The sequence below is a fragment of the Micropterus salmoides genome, unplaced genomic scaffold, assembly GCF_014851395.1.
Source record: "Micropterus salmoides isolate LMB-PRFRI ecotype aquatic unplaced genomic scaffold, ASM1485139v1 Ms_hic_scaffold_10, whole genome shotgun sequence".
NCBI lineage: Eukaryota > Metazoa > Chordata > Actinopteri > Centrarchiformes > Centrarchidae > Micropterus > Micropterus salmoides.
Window position 1 is genome coordinate 31,170,392 of NW_024040041.1, and position 23,908 is coordinate 31,194,299.

At 38.9% G+C, this 23,908-nt stretch overlaps 1 protein-coding gene across 1 annotated transcript; it reads left to right on the forward strand.

Moving 5' to 3' along the window:
• The first annotated feature begins 109 nt into the window (after positions 1-109).
• LOC119895238 (transmembrane protease serine 9-like) lies at positions 110-23,504 on the forward strand. The gene is made up of 11 exons (XM_038708207.1): positions 110-244; positions 5,243-5,263; positions 5,404-5,566; positions 7,780-8,054; positions 9,844-9,989; positions 10,071-10,323; positions 11,290-11,452; positions 14,209-14,483; positions 15,258-15,403; positions 15,485-15,734; positions 22,592-23,504. The coding sequence occupies exons 1-10, from the start codon at positions 172-174 to the stop codon at positions 15,731-15,733; spliced, it is 1,764 nt and encodes a 587-aa protein (XP_038564135.1). The 5' UTR covers positions 110-171; the 3' UTR covers position 15,734; positions 22,592-23,504.
• Positions 23,505-23,908: the final 404 nt, after the last annotated feature.

Sequence of the window (23,908 nt, forward strand, 5' to 3'; positions counted from 1 at the left end):
ATGTACTTAGCTTAGATTCGTGGCATTTTTCATGTTTAGTGAAACAGGTGACAGGTGAGACGTTGGGCGTGTCATTGGACAGGTGGGCTTGTGTTGGAGGTAGGGAGGGAGAGAGGGAGGGATGGGAGAAGAAGAGTATTTATGCAGGTGCATTTCTGATGATTGCAGCTGATGACTCTGACTTCAGCGATGGCTTTCTACAAAGTGATCTGTGTGGCGACTCTGCTGACTCTCCTGTCACAAGGTAAGAACCCTCCTCACTGATTTAGAAGAATCTAATTTGAATTACATACATTTGTTTAAAATGATATGGTTATTATGAAAAACACTGCAATAACCTCTAGGATTAGTTTTCTGAACTTCATGCACAGTCTATTTTATCTTTTAAAGTTTCTGTGTTTATTACAAGACTTTGTTTAATGTCATTCTAATGTAGTTTTACCCACAGTAGCATTTTGAAGCTACAGTATATCCATACACACACCTGTGATTTGTGCTTCTGATTGAAAAGACAACATGAAACAGACCCAAAATCTTCCTCTCGCAGAACATTTTTAAATAAATATTAAAAACTTTAAGTTAATCTAGATTTGAGATGTTTTATTAAATGGTAAACTCCATCTTCATGTAATAAGACCCACTGAAGTCTATAATAAAACCCCTGATTGGTGTAAATGCTGGAATAATGTTCTTGATTACAAGCCTGAAGTACCATCATGTGTTGGATTTTTTTATTTATTTGGCAAGTAAATAAGTCAAAGAAATTATTATTAGAAGCATGAATAGTGCTGTCAAAATCCTGAAATGTCATTACAACACCTGAGTGCAGGGGAGGTGTCCACTGTGGTGCTGAAATAACCATAATAACTGAAATAATAAATTTTTAGTTATTTTTAGTACAATAACCTCACAAATCAGTGCAACAGCATTCCTCTTTGACAGAAGACAAGATATTACGGTAAATAAGACAGAAGAGAGCTGCAATTTCCTGACAACTGGCCAGCTAAAGCAACACACACACACAGTTTAATACCTACAAGCACAATGACTGCTGATGCTCAGTGTCAACCTGACCAAGAAATGACAAAAACATTTTAAACAGGGGCACTACAGCAAATAAGATTAGGCCAAACCAAATCCCTTGAAAAAGCACTTACTTACCTGTTTGAATTGTATCCATGAAGCCCTTCAACAATGTCCTTAGTAAGTACAAAAAACTTACAAAAAAATCTAATTTGTTAGTATGCCACCCTCCCTTCCTGTTCCTTTCTCTCCTGTCTCTTCTTGCAACAACTTTTATGTCTGAATGGCATGACTAGCTTGCAGGTGAGCTCTGTTGGTCTGCTTGTCAGATTTTGCAATTCACCCATAGACTGTATAAAAAAAGGTCACATGAACAAATAGAAATTTAAGATTAGGTAACAATATGCACAATACCAAAGAAAATAAGACAATATTAATTCTGTATAATCTGTGGAATATATTTATTTTATACTTTGCTTGCTAGAGACTTTTTTTGGTAAAGCTACTGACTGACACCATGGCAAAGGTGGATGTGCACATTTGAGGGTATGATCTCTTTAGCATTATTCATGTATAAAGTGACGTGCAAATCTAATGTTTGATTTATGTATCTTTATGAAAACAATAGCCCGGAATGTAGCTCAACAACAACAACAAAAATATTTCCCTATTAATAGGCTAATAATATTCATGAAGCAGCCTGTCTCACAGGTCTTCAAAGAACGGCTACTCACAATAATATTGCTTTATTTTGGTTGAAGTTCACCTGCTTTTTTTTGGTTGAAGTTCACCTGACGTGACCCTGCCTCCGTCATGCAGCATGCCTGCATTTAGAGAGAGAGAGAGAGAGAGAGAGAGAGAGAGAGAGAGAGAGAGAGAGAGAGAGAGAGAGAGAGATGCATGCAGTCCCAAACAGGTTGTGTGTCTGTCAGACGGTGTGAAGAGGATATTAGCAGAACAACAAGGAAAGCTCAGCAGAGTACAGGGCAGGTAGATTTTGTTAAAATATGATAACTTTATTCTTATTAGATTACGATTTTATTCTTGTAATAGTACACCTTTTGTCTATAAATATTACCAAGTTACTCTGCAAAAAGAAAACAGATATGTGGGAGAGATTTTGGATGTGCACAACATTTTAGACATGAGGAGAAAGACTTCTAAAACTCAGGAGCTATTAATGTCCAGGGGATAACTGAATTAATATTAATTGATTAATCATTGGTGACACATGCACATTTAAAGTTACTTCAGTCACGCCTACATGTGTGCTGACTAAGCAGGGATGAAATTAAATGAGAAAAGTTGATCTACAGGAGAAACATATCTGACAGCAATACAGAATGCCTGAGAGCCTTACTGCATCATATTACACTATATTTTTATATTTTGAATTATTACCCAAATATTGTGTTTCTCTTCATATAAATAAAATACATTATGTCAATAAACTGGTGCAGAATTTTGCCAGAATGCAGGAAATTAAGTTTTTTAAACTCACAATTTTCAGGTGGGCTAAGAACTTTTCAAGAGCCTGACAACAGCTCTGGCTGAGATGCATTTTTATTATGTAACTGATAAAGTTCAACTCCTAACCTGGGGGGGGGGGGGGGGGGGGGGGGGCTCTCCCGTCACGGCCCGTGTACAGTGGGGCGCCAATACAGCTGCACTATCCATATCTACGCCCCTGTTTCAAGGACAATTATTGAAGTAATAGGACAGAATGTTAAACATTATCCCATTTCCCACTTTTTAGGTTTTTCAACTGTTATCTAGTCATTCATACTTAATGAGATAGAAAATCCATTCAAATATCAAAATGTTCCACATTGTTCCTACTTTCTAATAATTCAAATTTCAAATCCTATTGAAACTGTTCAAAATATTAACTTTCTCTGAAACTTTGTTAAAATGAAAGTCAGTCCCACTAATTCATACATATAGAAATGCCATTCAAAATTTAAATCATTTAAGACTTCCTCAAGTTAATTCAACTTTTTCACATAAATTATACTTGTTACATAGTCACAAGTCAAGTTTCATGTAACTTTCAGCCCTTTTCTGACTTTATGAGTGTGTGTGGGATGGATGGGTCGCAGCTAAAGTAGGAGGACCAGCTGACTGAGTTGGATTTCACTTTAAAATCTTATAAGAAATTGCCAACTGCCACGTAGATTTTCAAAGGAACTTAGATAAAAATTTTAGGAGGAAGGCAGAAAGGTGGACGTTTTTAAATTGCTTTCACAAACACATTTTTGACACCACACACAAAAATCTCACACAGCATCTTCAGGTGGATCTTCTCTCTCTGTTTACTTAGGTGATAAGAGTTACGGTCTGTTTGGTGTCATTTCCAAAATTTTAAAGTTAAAAAAAGTTAAAGCCCAATGTTGGGAACCTTATCATAACAGGAAAGTCAGGATTAGCAAGGCTTGATATCAACAGGAAGATAAGGCTCAACCTAGTTTTTCAAAATAAAAGCCCCAGGCAGTAACTGTTTCAGTAATAGTGACTTGACAGAGACCTCAGGATAAGGCTTTTTCAAAGTATAAGCCCCTACAGTGGAACTGTAAATTAACTGGTGTAACTGGCTGCCTACGGACTGCATGGTCCTTACTCGAACCGGCGACCTCGGGTGTAAGAGGCTGACACGATGACAAGGAGGCTAAAACCCTTGTGTACTAGCGTTGGTCACCAGTGCGTCTCTTAAGGTGTCGGGAAGTGAAGTTTACTCACTGCACAGCTTCACTGGCTTCCATTAGACTGGCAACAATGGATTGACCTAATTTTTTCCAGTCCCAGACAGTAGCTGTACTTGTGTAACAGGGAACTCACGACAAGGCTGTTTTTTCAAAATAAAGGCCCTTTAAAATTCCCCAACGCTCACAACAGACGATGGATGACCTAGTTTTTGTTTAAATAAGAGTCCGACCTCACAGTAAAAGGAAAAACACATCTATTCATACTGTACGTGTACCTGCAGGCACACAAACACACTGCAGGCTACTTAAAATGAGCTAATGAAGTCAGTGTGACATTCACATTTTCCAACTTTTTCAAGTACTTTATTATCGTGGGTCAGTGGGTAGCACAGTCCATGGGGACTTATCTTGTGAACCGGAGGGTCAACGATTCAAGTGCAGCACGGATCATTGCGTAAAGTGCCCATGAGCAAGGCCCTGAAATCCTAGCTGCTCCCTCTGTGCTGCACAATGGTCCCTATAAGGATGGGTCAAATGCAGAACAGAAATTTTGTTGCACTCTGTATAATTGTATCTGACAATAAAAGCTGATTAGCTTATTATTATCTATTTTCAACTACAAACTCCAAACAAACCTTAAAATTTTCCACATTTGTAATACATTATAGGTATCAAATATTTAATTTAATTTAATTTATAACATTTCTCATGTTTCTAAGTCTTCATAGTCCTTTAGCTACTTGTTCATGGAAATTAAAGCCAGCAATGCAGTTTAGTGTCAGCTTTTCAACAATCCTTAAAATAATCTACGTCTTTCATACATTTATGTTAATTATATAAATTTTTCACGAAATCTAGTTTAGTGCAAGCTAACTAGGTAAGTTCAATTGTGCTTGATTTGACAATTGAAGGCACTGAATTTATTTTCACACATACATTTAATTCTGCACCTTAAAGCCACCTTAAAAATGTACTTTCTTATTCTTTTCAGTCTGTCCTTGTAGTAAGAGTTTTTTTGGAAGCATGCAATAAAAGTAACATTTGTGGATTTAATTTAAGCCAATTATGAGAACTCTTTTATTCAGGGAAATATGGATAGATTAAACAAACAGATGGACAACAGCAATTTCAACCTAACCTAACAGATTGTTTGAATCACTGTACCAACAACGTGTGACTAAAGATTTGTTTGCAAAAAGAACATCTGTTCACCGAACACTTCGTCGTCCACGAGCAGAGTGAGCCCTCCTCTACATTACACAGAAATTGGGGAAAATAAGGACTCAACAAATGCAAAGTTAATTTCTGTAACAGGAAAAAACATTTTCAGCCTGTTTGCTGAGAGGGGAAAGGGCGTAAGGTTTGTCATTTTTGTGTTTGAGTTTATTAAGAAGTGTTACAGATGATCACAAAATTCTTTGCATGCAAATATCAATGTCAATATAGCAAAGACATATCAGTGAATATAAATACAAAATTACTGTATCATAAATATTTTGTTTGTTTTATGTTTTCAGAGTCTCACTCACAACTAAGTGGTAAGTCGAAGTTTCTACTCACACTTTTTTACTTCTCGTCTGTCATTGGGACATTTTAAACATGATTTTGGGACGTAACATGATGTAAATAGCTTTTTATTGTAATTATTTCCCCACTTTGTCTTTGTCTCTCTCCTCAGTGTGTGGTCGACCTACATTCAAAACCAGGATTGTTGGAGGGCAGGTGGCCACTCCAGGCAGCTGGCCCTGGCAGGCCAGTCTGCAAAACTCTGGGTCCCACTTCTGTGGAGGAACCCTCATTAACAATCAATGGGTGCTGACTGCTGTTCAGTGCTGCTCAAGGTAAGCAGTGAGGATGAGGCTGCAATAAAAAACAACATGCCATACAGTGGCCTAAACAGCCTGTCTAAGGCCGTGGTTCCTAACTTAGGGGCAGGAATCTCTCCAAGGGGTCGCAGGAAAAAGGATTTATAGGACAGGAAACATGAAAAATATTATTCTGCTTCTGAAATTTGACTGATATCACCATCCAAGGAGAAACACTGTGTTGTTTCAACCTGTGATGTTGAGTAGCAAGTGGACAATGATTCATTTTGATGGGTCATCAGCCAAAAAGGATGGGTACTGCTGCTCTAAGAAAATTAAAGAGGGGTATTCTAGCAAGAGTTTAGGACGCATTTTAGGATTATTTTTGATATAAGTAGCTCTGTAGGCAAGTTTGGCATCTGAAGCCATCTGGTTTCCATTTGTAGTCTGACTAATATTAACCAATGAGGTTTGAGTGGCCTTTAATTGCATGCAGGTTAACAGTCGTTGAGGAGAGCAAAAGACATGAAACACATTGCCTCTAATGCAATCTCTGAACCCATTGGCTATCATCTGACAGCAATTTAGCTTTTATCAGCTTTGTAAACTAGTTACTTCCAGTCATAGACGTCTCCATCTCCATTCTCGCGTCACAAGTTGCTAATCGGACTGTAAACATTAGGTGGATCTCAAGTCTCTTATTTGTAGTTTCCTCGCTCCTCGCTTGAACTACAAGTTGTTTTGCTCCACCATCTTGCCGACCGTCCCAAAGCTCTTATTTTGTCCTGAGGAGCTCTGAGTGAAAATACAGCTTTGGGCAGAAGTCTTTTAGTGACCGACACGTACCTTTACTGGAACGCCTTAATTGATTGGACGCTGCAGCTGATCAGACTGATGTGATGTATCGCAACATTGTTTCATACCGGAGAGAAGACAGATAGGCCTAATTTAAACTTGTGTATCACTGCCAAATTTTCTATGCGATTTGTTTTATGATTCGCTGTCTTGTTAAAATCTGTGTTCACTGTAGGTCTGAACAACAAAAGCCCCACAAATAACTTTCTTCATGTATTAGAAAGAATTTTCTTTTATCTTATTTCCCCCATTAACTTTTATTATGGAGACAATTAAAGTCAGAGAATTAAAGTTGCTCCTGTGCAACAAAAGCATTAAGAGTAGTGTTAAAGGTTATGAAAAGATGAAATAAACGATAGCCTAAAACTGAGTGTAGGCTTTGAGTTAAATCATTTTTCTGACAAAAAAGAAACCATGATGATCTGGGTTATTCAATAATGAATTCACAATCAGAATATCAATAAATACAGATGCAGATAATGAATAAAAAATGTAAACACATTCTCCCCATAGAAATGATCCTGTGCCTTTGAGCAGGACACAGTAGGTTATAACGACAGACTGCAGGTTGTTGTTCCCTTGCAGGTGTTTGTTAAAAAAGTCACAACTACAGAGAGGAGGCATGAACATTCTGATCTGCAGTGATAATTGTTTGACTCCAGCAGAATCCGCACAGTGCACATGTGTGCAGACCCAAATTCCATCAAAAGTCTTTCCAGCTGACTACTTTGATCAGCTGATTCAGCTGTGATCAGCTGCCACTTTCATCAAAAATTGGATGCTGCTTTTCGTAACGCTTTGGAGGAAAGGACTTTCCATGTCTGTAAAAACACATTTCTTCGTTCCTTCTCTCCTTGCATGATTTCCTTGCATCTCTCCATGCAGCCCAGTGGGACTAAGACGCAAGGAAAGGACACAAGTGAGGGAAACGTCGATACAATTAAGAGAATTGGGATGCACCCATCAAATGCAAAATGTAAAAGGAAGTCTTGGCCTGGTTACACGCTAGCTACACCATGTGCCCAGAACATTGCCTCTTGCCCCCAGAGCCTAAATCCTCGGCAGACTGCCCTCATCATGCCGCCCAGAGAAATAGACATTTCTTAATTCCACGTGTCTTTGTTCCCTCTCCCTTTGGAATCAATAGAGTTCAAGCTTTTGGACTGAGACACAAGGATAGACTCACATTTGGGCTGTTTTATCGCTGCAATGTACACTGGGAGAAAAGATCGTTTTGCTGTAAAACAAACTGTTGATATTAGAGATGTTTTTCAGTTCAGAGAAGTTCATCCTTAGTTTTCTGTTGGTCTCCACAGCAACAGATGCAAAGGTCTTGACTAAAGTTCTGCTTTTCATGTCTTTGCACTGTTTTGTTTTTCTTGTGATTACCTCAGTCCAGGCGTAAGCACGAGCACCCTGGTTGTGTCTCTGGGTCTCCAAAGTCTACAGGGATCAAACCCCAATAAAGTGTCTCGCACAGTATCACAGATCATCGTTCATCCCAACTTTAACGCTGTAACTTTTGACAACGACATCTGCCTCCTGAAGCTCTCCTCACCCGTGACTTTCACCGCCTACATTCAGCCCGTCTGTCTGGCAGCCACAGGCAGCACCTTCTACAAGGGGACTGTCTCCTGGTCAACCGGCTGGGGCAATGTTGGAACTGGAGGTGGGTCAGAAAGGACCTGGATTACATTTATTTTCAGAGACAGTCTGATTACAGACACATTACACATCACTTGATAAAATAATTTTAGATTTCATCCTGACTGGTTCCACTGGGGTTGCAGCTGAAAAGAAGTTATTCATAACACAATAGCTTCTCATTTTATTATAATGAGATTGTTGTCACAGTTTATAACAATAAGACTGCAGTAAGTAACGTTACTGTAGTGATAATAATGATAATAATAATAATAATAATAATAATAATCTTTTCAAAAACAAGTTACAAAGTGCTTTAACAAGTGTAAAGACAATAATACTCAAGAGACAATAATACAAAAACAATACAAGATAAAAGCATGAAAAACATTGAAAAGACTAATATACACGTTTAAGATAAATATAAAATAAATAAAATAAAAGGGATAAAATAAAGTCAAATAAGATCGGGAAAAGCTCTCCTATAAAAGTATGTTTTAAGAAGGGACTTCAGAGTTCACTGACTCAGCCGACCTGATTTCCTCGGGCAGGCTGTTCCAGAGCCTCGGGGCCCTGACAGCAAACGCTCTGTCCCCTTTAGTTTTCAGTCGAGACTCTGGAACAGACAACAGACCTCTGCCCGAGGATCTCAAGGTACGTGCTGGTGTGTATGGGACTAAAAGGTCAGAAATATAACAAGGCGAGAGGCCATGAAGAGCGTTAAAAGTGATCAATAGAATTTCAAAGTCAATTCTAAAACATACTGGGAGCCAGTGTAATGAAGCTAAAATAGGAGTAATGTGGTCATATTTCTTTGTTCTGGTTAAAAGCCTGGCAGCTGAGTTCTGGACAGTCTGGAGTCGATCAATAGATTTTTGGGTTAAACAGGTGAAAAGGCTGTTGCAATAATCCAGGCGTGATGAGATGAAGGCGTGTAAAATGGTCTCGGTGTCCTTAAAAGTTAACATAGATCGAATTTTTGCTATATTTCTAAGTTGATAAAAACATGATTGAACAAGCTTTGTGGTGTGCTGCTCAAAATTTAAATTACTATCAAACCAAACACCATGGGTCGTCCACTGTGTTGTCTTGTGCCTTATGTTGCATTATTGTATAAAATGTGGGTCACTGGGACGGTGGAGAAACTGTGTACCTGAGTATCAGTAAAACAACAGTAAATCTAAAATGAACGTTACAAAGCAAACAGCAATAGATCCATGCTCGTGGTACACAGGATAGTAACGTGTATTGTGTAACCTGTAATTGTCCACTTTTAAACTCAGATAAAACTGGGGCACAAACACCTCAGAGATGCATTATCTAAAGATATAGTTACTCTGGATTAAATGTGTGTGTTCGTATAATATTATAACATGAAATAAATGTATACTATTAATTTAATAATATACTGTTAGTATAATATTATATATTATTTTTTTCCTGTGGCCAAATGTTAATAATAATATAAAGAGTACAGTCTAGACCTGCTCTATATGAAAAGTCAAATGAGATAACTTTTGTTATGAATTGGCGCTATTAAATTAAATTTGAATTACTGCGAGTGTTTTGAAGTTTGTGGTGGACCTGTCCTTTGGTTTAACGCAAGAGTTACTCATTGTACCTTTAATGGGCTAAGACATTGTAAAATCACTGGCATGGTCCTTCATGGTTCAAGTAGTGAGAATGTTTTCTTGATCCACAGAGGAACACCTGGAAACACTTGAGGTGTGCCACAGATCACTGATATATTTATTAAAGTGTCCATTTTGTGTGAAACCATTTAAACTTTTTTTACTGAATTTGTCTCTCTCCAGTGTCCCCTCCTTTCCCACAAAACCTAATGGAGGTGCAGAAACCGATTGTGGGGAACAGAGAGTGTAACTGTAACTACAGAGTGGGTACGATCACAGACAACGTGATCTGCGCCGGGTTAACTGCTGGAGGAAAAGGCATCTGTCACGTGAGCATTTTTACACCTGTATTTGTGTCAGATTTCACCATTTGCAAAGATTCCTTCTCCTAAATGTTTCTCTTCTTTAAGGGGGATTCAGGAGGTCCGCTGGTGAGCAAGCAGGGCAGTCGCTGGATCCAGGCGGGAATTGTGACTTTTACCAGTAGCAAGGGCTGTGCCCAGCCTAATATCCCATCAGGCTACACCCGAGTGTCCCAGTATCAGTCCTGGATCAATAGCCAGATCACCAGCAACCAGCCAGGCTTCATCACCTTTACATCCACTGGGACTGACGGTGACCTCAGCATTACCTGCCCTGGCCTGCCACTATCAATACCCCAAGGTGAGTGCCTACCATGTCCAGACTTTTGTCTACATCTCACCTTGGAAAGCTTAATATTAAATATTTTCTTCCTCTTCTAGCAAACAGTTTCATATTTTGTTTCAGATGCATTCATTTACGGTTGTATGGTGATGCATTTACTAACTGTTGTACATCATGAGGTTCATGGCAGCACCATGGTTGTTTATAAAACAACATTATACAATTGTGATCACAGGGGTGTGACTCTTTGTAAAGAGTAAACCTAATTTCATGTGTAAAATCAGTGGAGGGCCCCTTTAACTTCAGCTACTGACATGTTTTTGTGACATTAAGACATCATCAGGGACTTGAGCAATAACAGTAGTAGTATTAGTATAGTAGTATTATTACAACTTATTAGTATTAATAAGATTATCAGCAGTAGAATAACGTATGTTCTTTTCAGCCTGTCCTCACCAGAAAAACAGCCGCATAGGTTGATTATTCAAGCAACTTACTATGACTCTTATAGACATTTTTTAGGCTGGGACCTCTAGTGGTCATAAGACGTAACAAAAGAGGAAGACAGCTGATACATTTTGGTTATTGAAGACTTTTGTGGTCATAATGAGTTCTAGGGGAATATTAAAAACAACCGCAAACTCCTTTTCTGTAAGTGGAAATTATTTTACACTCTGTTAGCTGAGAGAGGACAGGGTTAAAAGTCACTTATTAAACATCTTTGTGTTTGAATGAGTTTAGTAATAAAAGTATTCACAAAATTCTTCCCATGTTAATATAGCATGACACATATATTTTCACATGAATTGCTGTTTCAAGCAAGCGAGTCTCACTCACAGCTAGATGCTAAATCAAAGTTTCACTGCTAATTTTTGTCCATCTATCATTTCGACATTTAAATATGTTGTTGGACGTAAACGTTTTAAAATAGTTTGCTGTAAACCCATATTGTTCACTCTGTTTCTTTATTGTCTCTCTCCTCAGTGTGTGGTCAGCCAACACTCAACACCAAGATTGTTGGAGGACAGGTGGCCTCTGTAGGCAGCTGGCCCTGGCAGGCCAGTCTGCAAACCTCTGGCTCCCACTTCTGTGGAGGAACCCTCATCAACAATGACTGGGTGCTGACTGCTGCTCACTGCTGTGCAAGGTAACAAGTGAGGGTAGGGTCGTTACAAAAAACCAACATGCCATCCAGTCCTGTAAACAGCCATCCTGGGAACCTTTGCAACTCAGTTTTAAATGATTTAAATGATCATTCATCATCATTCAAGAAGAAAATCTTTGTTGTTTCAACTTGTGATTATGGGTAGCAAGCAGACAATGTTTCATTTTTTAAGGGGCCCCAGCCAACAAGATTGGGAAGAACTGCTCTAAGAGGCAGGGAGAAAAAATTACTTCAGAACTGAAGAAGTCCTTTGGATGAGGGACGAAACGTCTTCCAGTATCTTCAACCAAGTCCAGTTGCCCTTCATTTTAACCTTCGTTGGATAACTATGACCTGGATTCATAGCATTAAACCAGCTTATCTTCATAACAACATATTTAAAAACCCTGTGTTGCCTTACTTTCTGTACATTTTAAGAGTTCAGGTTAGATCCTAGTAGCAGACAGACGCAGGATGAGCCGATCCTTAAGTATTGTAATCTCAGGTGATCGTTAAGTGTCATTTACACTGAGGACACTAGGGACATGTCCCCACCACTTTTTGAAATGGCTGATTTTGTCATCATAATTTTTTTTAAAGCATTTGTTAAAAAAGTTCTGAAAATTAAAAAAGTTAATTAACAAGTGAAAATGCTTTGAAAAAGGTCCATTAGCACAATAACAAAACATCCAATGCAATCTAAATACAGAAGAAAGAAATGTGCATCGTCCAAATGATGTAAGTTTAACTAAAAAAAACAAGCTACTGATTACTTCATTATGTTCCATTATATTTTTATGTATTAAATTGTCACCAGCCACCTGACGTTTGTGTTTCCTTTTATATAAATAAATGAAAAAAATCCAGAATAAATTACTAAAAAGTATAAAATGTATCTAGTATAAATATAAAATCTTATACAGTTCCCTAAGAGCAAATGACCATACTTCTCCCAGCTTTAGTCTTCAGAGTGGCACCAGGCAGGGTTGCCCACTCTCTCCTTCACTATTCACCATTTTTATAGAACCACTAGCAGCTGCTATAATATTAAAAGAATTCAAACAGAAAATGCACACCACAAGATAAGCCTTTATGCAGATGATGTATTACTTTCCCTCATAAAATTACACTTATAGATAAATTATCTTCCATTTCTGGAGTAAATCCATAGTTTTACCTGTAATGTGTGATTTCCAGCATATATCTACAACACTGCTAAAGTCAGGGAATATTTCATATCTGGATGTGCATGTTTCCTCCAGGCTGTCAGAACCTGTGTTGGGGTAGTTACTCAAAAAAGGTAATTGATTACACATTACTAGTTACTTTTTTAAAGCTTTTTAAAAAAATTAATGCCTAAAGGAATGCCATACTTCTTTTTTAGATTACTCACTGCTGAAAGTAACTAGTTACACTACTAGTTACATAACTTTTGGATTATTGTGTAACATCACCTGTGATGCACAGTAACAATATAAAGTTACAACTCATGTATGCTCAGATCAACACAAATGCTTATTACATTGTGAACATGAAATCGGTGGAATCGCACAGGGCAAGGAGATCACGGAGTTACCGGCACGCTGCGGACAGTCGATGATCATTCCTTCTGGCTGGATGAAGTCTGTTGCTCTCCATGGTCCATGATGATAGGGAGCTGATGTCTTATTAAGTGGTGCTAAGCTCACCCTGGCTCCCCTTAGTTTGCACCCTGGGCAGAAGTGTCTCAAATCGTTTGTCAGACAACCTCTTCCTCCTCAGAGTCAGCACAAGACTACCCAGGCTAAAGAGCCTCGCCACAGACGCACCAGAGGGTATCGCTGTCCTTTTGTGAAACAATATGAATTAATACCTCCACCATCGAAAGACTTCTTTGACAGCTCTACAATTTTTGCGTCCTCATGAACTGGCGCTGAAGTCAAAAGTTAGGTCGAAAAAGATACGCAAACACGCATGAAAAGGGAGGTTTGATTTATTTTTCTCTCCTCCCGTTAAGCAAGAACCAGTTTGCAAGTAACGCAACTGTAATGTGATTACTGAAGATGTCAACAGTAACGCAGTGTAACGCGTTAGTAACCTGATCACAGTCATGTGTTACTTTGTAACGCGTTACCCCCAACACTAGTCAGAACTGACATGGCTAAACTTCACGCCTCTACTTAAATCAATAGAGGATGATGACCTTGTGTGATGGATGACATTGCCCATTGAACACACTATACAGAACAAAGGATGTTCAGAATGGGTCTGCTCAGGTAACATATCTGATATCCAACGAAGGTTAAAATCAAGGGCAACTGGACTTGGTTGAAGAAACTTGAAGACGTTTCGTCCCTCATCCGTCCCGAGATAACTATGACCTGGATGACTGAGAATCTTCATAGACAACATATCTGATAGTTACATGCATGCTATGTGGCAATGTGTACCTGTTCAAACGTTCTGGCAGAAGATACATGAAGAACTGTTGACTTGGCTAAGGTACCCCGTCCCAGTTTCCCCAGCATGCAGAGTGACTGCAGCATATGCAAAGAACATGGACTGTATGTGCAGACTGAATATAAAATTAAACATTTTAGGGAGCAACTTCTCTAATTAGGGCTGGAGGTTATGAAAACGTTAATTGAGCACATGAAAGACTAATTGCAACATCTATCAGGCTACATACAAGCTAAACTTAGTCTCTGCTAAAGTGATCTTGAGTTCTGCAGTTCTGCTTTTCATGTCTTTGCACTGTTTCGTTTCTCTTCTGATTGCAGTACAGGCATCACCACGAGCACTCTGACCGTGGTTCTTGGTCTCCGGAGTCTACAGGGATCAAACCGCAATCAAGCGTCTCGGTCAGTCTCACAGATCATCATTCATCCCAACTATAACATCATAAATTTGGAAAACGACATCTGCCTCCTGAAGCTCTCCTCACCGGTGGCTTTCACCACCTACATCCAGCCCGTCTGCCTGGCGGCACCAGGCAGCACCTTCTACAAGGGAACTCTCTCCTGGGCCACCGGCTGGGGCGATGTTGGATTTGGAGGTGTGTCAGAAAGCACCTGGATTACATTTATTTTCAGAGATAGCGTAAATACAATGTTGTCAACTACAATGGTGTGTTATTTCAGAAATTTCAATGCTAAATTGCAGTTACAAACAGTTTATCCAGGGAACAACAAAACCTTCCTCTATCTGTGTGGGGAATAGAGATCATTTTATCATAATCTGTCTGTGACATTAACACAGTTTTGTGAATAAGTTTAAATATTTTATAAGTAGTGAGTGGAGTAGGATCAACATGGAGGACAGCTCTCCATGTCTCAACAGGTAGGTAGGAAGGGGTACGAGCACATTCACTGACAGCAACACTCAGCACAGAGTGAGTCATCAAGAAGTGGGAGACGTCCCGCAGATAGAAGCGAATAAAAGAACAAAGGGAAGACAAAGAAGGGCACATGTCTTCCATTGTCATTCCCTTGTGCAGCGCCACAGAGGAGGAGATTCCTCTGGTGGATTGCTCCCTTATCTGTCTTCTGAGATGGAAGCTCAGAAGACAGATAGGCTTAAAAGCTTCACACAGCCAGAGAGACGGGAGCTGAGCAGACAGGTGAAGACCCAAAGATTGTTCTCTGTAATAAATAAATAAATTGGAGCTGTGAACGGTGTAAAACAGCCGTGCACGTAACGTAACAAGACAGAGACAGAGCATGCACTGGGCAGAGAAGATGAGACGCAGCATCCTCCTCTGACCTGTGAGGAGGAGGAAAGAAACCGTCGAAAGTAATAACCCTATTAAACTGAATTTGTGTCTCTTCAGTGTCCCTTCCTTACCCAGGAAACCTAATGGAGGTCCAGTTGCCGATTGTGGGGAACAGAGAGTGCAGCTGTACCTATGGATTGAGCATAATCACAAAAAACAGGATGTGCACCGGGTTCAGTGCTGGAGGAAAGGACATCTGTCATGTGAGCATTTTTACATCTGTGTTCGTGTCAGATTCCACCTTCTGCAAAGATTCCTTCTCCTTAATGTTTCTCTCCTTTAAGGGGGATGGAGGAGGTCCGCTGGTGAGCAAGCAGGGCGGTCGCTGGATCCAGGAAGGAATCATGAGTTTTACCAGTAGTCTGGGCTGTGCCCTGCCTAATTTCCCATCAGGCTACACCAGAGTGTCCCAGTATCAGTCCTGGATCAACAGTCAGATCACCAACTTCCAGCCAGGCTACTACACCTACAAGTCCACTGGGACTGATGGTGACCTCAGCGTTACCTGTACACCACCAAAAAACACACCCTAATGTAAGTGCCAGCCCTGTCCAGACTTTGATTTTAACCATTTGGAAACTTTAAAAAAACTTTAAAATTACATATTTATCTTCTTGTTAAAACACAATCTGGGATCTGGATAGTATTGGGATTGTTTAGTTTAGTTAAGTTGGGCTCTTTGTTTTTTGAACATCTGCTAATACACAAAAGCCTCCCTGTTGAATTACAGTTAGTGTGTTAGCGCACTAACACACTAACTAGGTGAAAGTCTACCTCACAGACAGAGGGCAGAGTGTTTCTTCTGATTCTCTCTTTTTACTCTTTTGCTTTGTGTTTACACACACAATTTTTGGAATCCAAAAATGCAGAAGAAGATCTTCCACAGTTTCCTGACTCCTGACGTTCATCAACGACTGTTCATTGCTGTGTGTTTTAATATCTAGCACACTTCCTGTTTTGTGTCGGTACCACGCTGCTGGGCCTTAGTTCCTGTGTTATTTCCTGTCACTGTGTTCAATATCACAAGCAATAGTTTATCACCGACCGAACACATAGCAGAACATGAGACGCACTTTTATACTGGAGAACACTAGGCTTCAGTAACTGATGATCTTAACTACACCTACTGGCATCTGCAACATAGAACACAATGAGATAGACATCCCAGCAGCTGAAAGAGATGGGGATGTCACAGTCACATTGTATCTAGCCACGTCAATCACGACCTTAAATATCTCGCTCTGTGTACCTTTTCCCTTTCCTCGTACTATACATATCACACACACACACACACACACAAACACACACACACACACACACACACACGCTCAAGGTGGAAAGAGTACTTTTAAAAAAGTATGATTAATTTGATGAACTTTTACCTAAGCGCAAGTAAAATTACTGGTATAAAAATCTTCTCAAGTAAAAGTAAATAGTAGCTCATTTAAAATTTGCTCAGAGTAAACTTTACTTTTTTACTTTTTAACCTCCTAAAATATCTTTTTTTTACTGATTAATATCTTATTTATACTAATTATACTTATTTTATTAAATTGCAGTCTTTTGGAATTTGATAAGGGCATAATGCCATATGGCGCGTTCAATTTTAGTTTGTTTGACAGATACTTTGCCAAAGCAATAGTGCAAAACAATGTAAGAAACTTTTTATGTGAAGTTTTGAGAAAGTTTTCGCTTCATAATGAAACTGTGGCGGAACAGATTTGATTATGGTGGCCTGTACTGGACTGGGGAGCTTGGCTTCTCTTAATATGCTATTAATTACTATTTTTCTGTAAAATTAGGATATGAAGTCCGACGCTCATGATTTTACGCATGATCCATGTGCTACTGCAGCTGGGCACGCTCTGCTGCAAGAGTCAGTCAGTCCCATAGGTGTCGCTAGACTTTTTTATTGGGACACGTGCCCCTGTATCCATGTGCTGTGCCCCAGTATTAAGACCTGGTCTGTGGTCAAGTTAGCAACGATTGGAAATATCTGCAACGTGCGGTCAAGTTACACTCTCAAAATAAAACTACTGGTTAATGTGACAAGGCAAGTTATTAATGATATGAAACGCTGCAAAAAATGAGTCAATGTTGAAAGCCAGTGTTTACAAAGTTGATGAGAGGACAAAGAGGGACTATCCATCTGGGCACAACAATATGCTCATACTCATGTGCACAAAATGAAAGGTCCAGCAAAACGGTGCTACAGTCTGCAGTCGGACCTTATTGCACTCAAGCAGCAACATTAGTGGGACCAGTCCAGACAGCACTGGGAAGTGATGGCTCTCCTCGTGGGCACACATCATTTTAAAACAAGACAGTAATTATCTGTCTCTCGGTGAAGATTTAGTTACAAATCTGGACTAATGCAAGGTGGAAAGCAGTGGATTCACACTGACTATTAAAATGTTGATTAGTGGGGCAGACTGGGCAATACGGACGCACATCTCTCAGTAAATAATAAACATCACTTACTCAGTCAAGTCATAGTATAAATTATGGCCCGACAATAAAACGATAGCGTAACAATAATTATCACAGTATAAATTTCCTCAATAACAATTTAACAAATGTTCAATAAATATTCAATGAATGTTTGATCTTATTCATTTGAATAATGAACAAATTAGCACTTACTTTTTCTATTAAAATATTTATTTTGTTGAGGAAAAAAGGGACTAAAAAAGATTTAACTTAATTTTACTCATGCACATTTGTTGAAAAAAGATTTTAACATATTTGTTTTGAACGTTCTACCTCAGATTTGTGAAGTGATCCACTGTTTAAGTGATTTTCATGTTCTGACCATAAATAAAAGTTTAAACCACAATTTACTATCTGGTTTCTTCAGCCAAAATTCAGCCTTTAAAACTTGATAGAAATCACGATTTGACATTTATCCTGATAATTATCAAAATTTAATAATATTGAACTTTTTATCGTGATAACATTTTTTGCCACACTGCCCAGCCCAAGTATAAATAATGTTTTAGCTTTGAAAATGTTAAAGCAAACTGGGAAAACCAGTTTGAATGGGCCCGATGGAGCTGATAACAAATCCAGGCTGTAGACAGGGCATCGAATTTTCTATTGGGTCAATTAAGGTGTTACTCAAAAGGTCAAGGTATAGCGTTTTTTTTTTGTTTACATGCTAACTGTAGTTAAACTATGTAACAGCTGCCCGTGTGTATTGATTGATCTAAAAATGCGTTTTGGACTAAATATTTCTCTTGATTGGATCATTTGGACCTTTGCCAACAATCTCTCGACAGGCTACGGCTTTTCTGGTAGTCAATGATTATTAGCAGTGGGTCACCAGTACAAGTACTTCTACATTTTAATCTTTGGCGTAGTGTGATTTTTCTTGGGTACCGGTGCCCTCTCCATATCAGGTTCTCTGGGCACTATTTGACATTCACCTGTTTCCGTTCTCACTGGCCACCTAATACCTCCGTAGAAACAGAGGAGAAAGGGGAGTACCAGCAGGGCTGGGCAATAAAACAATAATAATTATGTCAATATATTTCCCTGATTAACAATATAACAGCAATGTTAAATAAATAAATTAGACCCCCAGACTGAATATTTCTTCATAACAGTGTACAATTATTTTCTCGTCTTGCGAACCCAGTATCATAGTACCTCATGTCTCGTGAGCTAAGTGTATTGTCACACCGCTAATCTGAGCCACTATGGCCCCATCAGTTTTCAACACAGAGTTACGCTCTTGCCCCTTACCTTTCATCTTTGTTGTAACCCCCCGAACACATTTCCGGCACAGAATATTTTCTTGCTTTAAGCCGTGCAAACTTGTTGAACACAGACGCAATCATCAAAACCACTGACTTTGTCCTTTCCGCCATTTTAAGTCCAAAAATCAGCTCAATGATTATTGAGCAACAACTGGGAGCTGTGCCTGCCTTCTCTCGCCTTTTTCTGCAGAGGAGGAGAAGTGCTGCTTTGGAACACACTGCTCAAGCTGGATCGATTGATACCCCCACCATTACTCTGGGATGTTCCGTTCTCAAGCTACCGGTGTTCTGACAATATATGCTGCCTTGTCGGAAAATGCTACCATAGCGCAAATCAATTGCAGAGTCTATGGAGTCGCTCTGCCCTGTCGAAAAATGCTACCTTATGTGTTCTCATTTCCAGTCCCATAAAGATTTTTTTATATTGCTGACGACCAGCCACTGTCTCGACGGCAGATTTATGGGCGTGGAAACAGACCACGCTTTTGGATCATACGCATGTGCAGAACCGCTAAGTAGCACATCTCGATAGTTAGCCTAAATCAACAGTACACATGCACACATGGGAGTGCTTTTGGTGACAGGAATGTTGAATATTCACTGTTTTTATCAATATTTCAATGTTATGTTATTTGGAATGTGGTTGTATGGACATAAAAGTGTTTTAAAGATAACTCCCAATAAAAGTCAACATTTTGTACAGTAAACTTTGCCAAAATATGGACATTGGCCTGGTATATTTTGAAAATATTGATAACTGTTGTATTTTAGTTTATTTTCATCAAATTTGCAGTTACAATTGCATTCCAGGTGTATTAAAATATATTCAGTTGCATTATAATCTATCCTATTATGGTTTTTATGGTTTATTGCATTAAAATATAGTTTTTTTTACCAGTCGAGGAATGTGAAAGAAATATGAAAATATCATATTTTTTGTTTATTGCATCTCCATTTAGTCTGTAATGGTAATCCTTAGCTTCGGACCTTTCAAAGGAGACCAGAATTATGCATCTAGGCCAAATGGTTGAGGAGTTATTCCTGATTCATTTTGGGTATGTTATTTAAGGCGTTTCGTCTGTTTCCAACAGGATATATTAATATCTAGCAAGTATTGATATCTATTATTTAAAGGGGCTATACTTAAATTTATCAGTAGAGTAGATGATGGATCATAAGCCAATACGAGCACAGTTGATCCAAATCCAGTACCAGCACAGACCCAGACCAGACCTCTTCACCAGGTCACACCAGACCCAGGTGAAGTACAGGCAGCCTCAGCCAGTATGAGCACAGCCAGAGATGTGGAGCCAGAAGCAGTCTTAATTAACATCATGCAAAACGCCTATTCAAGTCATATCCAAAGTAAATTGAATGTAGTTCTTGAACCACTTGGGGTATATGCATGGTTTTGGGCTTCTCTGAAAGATAACTCTCTGGAGTGTCAAATCCAAAAGTCAGAATGATTGTAAGTGTTCCTGGAATTGATTAATATCATCATAATAAGTTTAAACACTCAAAGGGCAACTAAAGTCAATGTAACTAAACTAAAATTAATATACGGGGCGGCTGTGGCTCAGGAGGTAGAGCGGGTTGGCCGTTAATCAGGAAGGTCGGCGGTTCAATCCCTGGCTCCCCCTGGTTGTGTGTCGAAGTGTCCTTGGGCAAGATACTGAACCCCGATTTGCCCCTGGCGGCTATTCCGCCAGTGTATGAGTGAGTGTGAATGTTAGTTTCCGTTTGAGCACTTAGGCTCAGTGTTTGACTGGTGAATGCAGATGTAGTGTAAAAGCGCTCTGAGTGGTCGAAAAGACTAGTAAGTAATTTTTTTTTTTCTGCTTTAAAATGCTTGCTTACAAATGCATGCAGACAACTATAGCTGGGACACTGTAGGACCACAGGATAAAGCATTACCTAGTCCTAGTTTAAATTTCATACCAATACCATGAAAAATTACTATTTTACACAGGTTATTCTAAGTGTATTGAATTGAATTTATTGAAGGATAGTCCCTTGAGATGCAGCATCTCATTTTCAAGGGGGACCCCCTTGAAATCCTGTATTTGTGTAATCCTATTACACAAATACATAATGAACAAATACAAAACAGAACATTACAAAACTACATATATTACACATACACATAACTCGCACACCACTCTCACCCACACCCAACAACACCCACAGTTAGTACAAGGAAAAATAACAAAATAAAACAATCATATAATTAACTATACTAAACATTTAACCCAAAGTAGATCAAATTATTATTTACTCTGTATGTAAGCAAAATGTATAACAAACTAACATAGTTACCTGATGGCATTAATAACATGAACAACCAGTTTTAAGCGACAGAGCTAAAGACGACAAGAAGCCCCGAAAAGTGCTGATAGATCTTAGGGAAGGATGAAGATTATTCCAATCACATGGTGCTTTATAATGAAATGATTTCCGTCCAGCTACAGTAAAAGTTCTTGGTACAATAAAGAAGGGATGTTGCATCTGTCTGAGTGGATAAGGAACTATACAAGGAACTAAAAATTGTTTCAAGTATGGAGGACAACTAAAGTAAACACATTTGAAAATATCCAGTGAAATTCACTTCTTGCTTTAGGCTGTAACAAGTTAAGTGAATCATACAAAGAGCAGTGATGTAAATGGACACCACATCACAAATCTACAAAGTAGTGAGAGTAATGCAGTATCAGGTGTGACTGTGCAAATTGTTTACTTGGCTCACAGGTAACATAGCATACATTAAATAGGTATGTGTGCTTATGCTCCGGTCAAATCCCTTTCTGACATTACCAATATTAATGAGATAAGCAAGGGAATCACATACTAACACATTTCATACACTTCAATCAAAAATAAATCAAAAATGTACATGAGGGATGTGGGGGCCTGTGCCCCAGTAGAGCTTTATGTCTAGCAACGCACCTGGTCAGTCCTGTCTTTACTGAGCATTTCTTTTACTCAGTAATTTAAAATGTAGCAGTAGAATATTTCAAACAAAACATACTTAAGTAAAAGTAAAATTACATATTATAAAAAACGACTTTAAAAAGTATAAGTACAAAGAACAACTGCTCAATTATAGTAACGGGAGTAATTCATTGCTTTCCATCTCTGCATATGCTTTACTTGCATCCACACATATGAAACCCACAGCTTGTTGTCTAAAAATTTGGTGCAGACAGGTAGAGTGTACTGGCTATTGAATATTGACAGCATGTTGCTGCTGTGTCATGTGTTTGTCTTGCTCAGAGTGAGCAAGTGCTGTTTTTGTGCTGTGTCCTAACCAACCACATGAGATCTTGATTGTAACGGCAGAGGAGAAATCCTGTTTTTCACCAATTATTGACTGACTCCAATGAGCTTTTTAGGACTCCCAAGTTTCTGTTTCTGGACTCCAAAGTGACTGCTGTTCAGGGAAAGTTGCATGGTCTCGCTTTAAAATGAGCAGATTTCAAGGTGCTAATTCACTTTATACATTCACAAGAGAGCTTGATGAGAAGCCAAAATAACGGATTTATCATTTGGAGAAACAAAGAAAAAACAAAACAAAACATTATTTTCCGTTCCACAAAAAGTTGGACTTGAACACATCTGTCCTGTTTGTTTATTCAGGGTGATCTGGCAGTGAGCAGAGCGGCTCTTGATTCCAGGCAGCAGTGTTATGTGTTTGAAACAATGGCACCAACAACGCCACCTTCCTGGCTCAGACATTGGAGACTCCAGCAGCACGACCATCATCAACCACAGCACCAGCACAGCTGCCAGCAACCTACCAACTACCAGTGGGGGCGCTCCTGCTCACTCCCCCTTCTTCTTCTTCCATCTCCACATTTTCTCTGTGTGAGAGAATCTGAATGGCATCTGCTTTCTCTCTAAAATGAAGAGTATAGAATGAATAAATGAATGAAAATGAATTGTTTAAGCAGCACCGAACAAATGTAGGTATATGTATCCTGGCGTACCAGCGTGTCATGGTTTTTGAACGATCCCGATGTTATGCAAAGACAAATTGATAATTTGTCATTTACATAAAACTTCCCCCTCAAATAAGTGAAAACAGGATGGTGTTTATTGATTACATTGCAGATAGGATTAAACTAATGCTGTCATTGAATTTCCTACAGTCGTTAACAAATGGATTGAAAAATGTCAGTGTCAATTTTAAGTCTTGTCAAGCTTTCTCATGGCAAACAACTGTCCTGTAGATGTGAAAGTGCTGAACTATTAACCCCTTTGACTTTTATTATCATGATAACCTGCTTTTTAATTAAGGGAAATCTTCTCTGTCGGCTTTGTGCACATGTATGAACTCATTGCAGTCTAATCCAAATGTCCTGCAGTAAATCCTCCTTCATCATGGTAAATAATCTGTTTGTGTTGAAACTGTTTGTGTCCAACTATTTTTGGATGATGTATGACCTCTAGTGGTTGTAAGACGTAACAAAGGAGGAAATCAAATTAAAACATTTTTGTAATTAAAGCTTTTTGTGGTCACAATGATAAAAACTGCACATTTAAAATCGGAGTTATGTGGTCGTACTTCCTAGTTTGGCTTAATAACCTAGCAGCTGAGTTCTGCACTAATTGTAGGCGGTTCAGAGTTTTTTTTTAGAGTACGGGCTGCTGCAATAGTCTAGGCGAGACTAAATAAAAGCATGTAAAACAGTTTCTGCATCTCTGGCAAGCTTTTTGTTTGCGATTTGTTGTTCAAATCAGAGATTACTATCAAAAAGGACACCAAGGTTTCTGGTAACAAGCGTAATGTGGGTAGGCAAGTGACCGATAGAGGGTCTAATCTGATTAGTAGCATGCTGAGGACCAATTAGGAGGATTATTGTTTTGTTAGAATTGAGTTGCAGAAGGTTTATTGACATCCAGTCTTTTCTGTCAGCCAGGCAGGCCTGGAGGGAACGCAGCACACTGAGGTCA

Excerpts from the sequence above, each read along its gene's own strand:
- LOC119895238 (XM_038708207.1), top strand. The coding sequence starts at position 172 with ATGACTCTGACTTCAGCGATGGCTTTCTACAAAGTGATCTGTGTGGCG. Across the intron at positions 245-5,242 it reads GCTGACTCTCCTGTCACAAG|AGTCTCACTCACAACTAAGT; the intron begins GTAAGAACCCTC and ends TTATGTTTTCAG. Across the intron at positions 14,484-15,257 it reads GGGCGATGTTGGATTTGGAG|TGTCCCTTCCTTACCCAGGA; the intron begins GTGTGTCAGAAA and ends GTGTCTCTTCAG.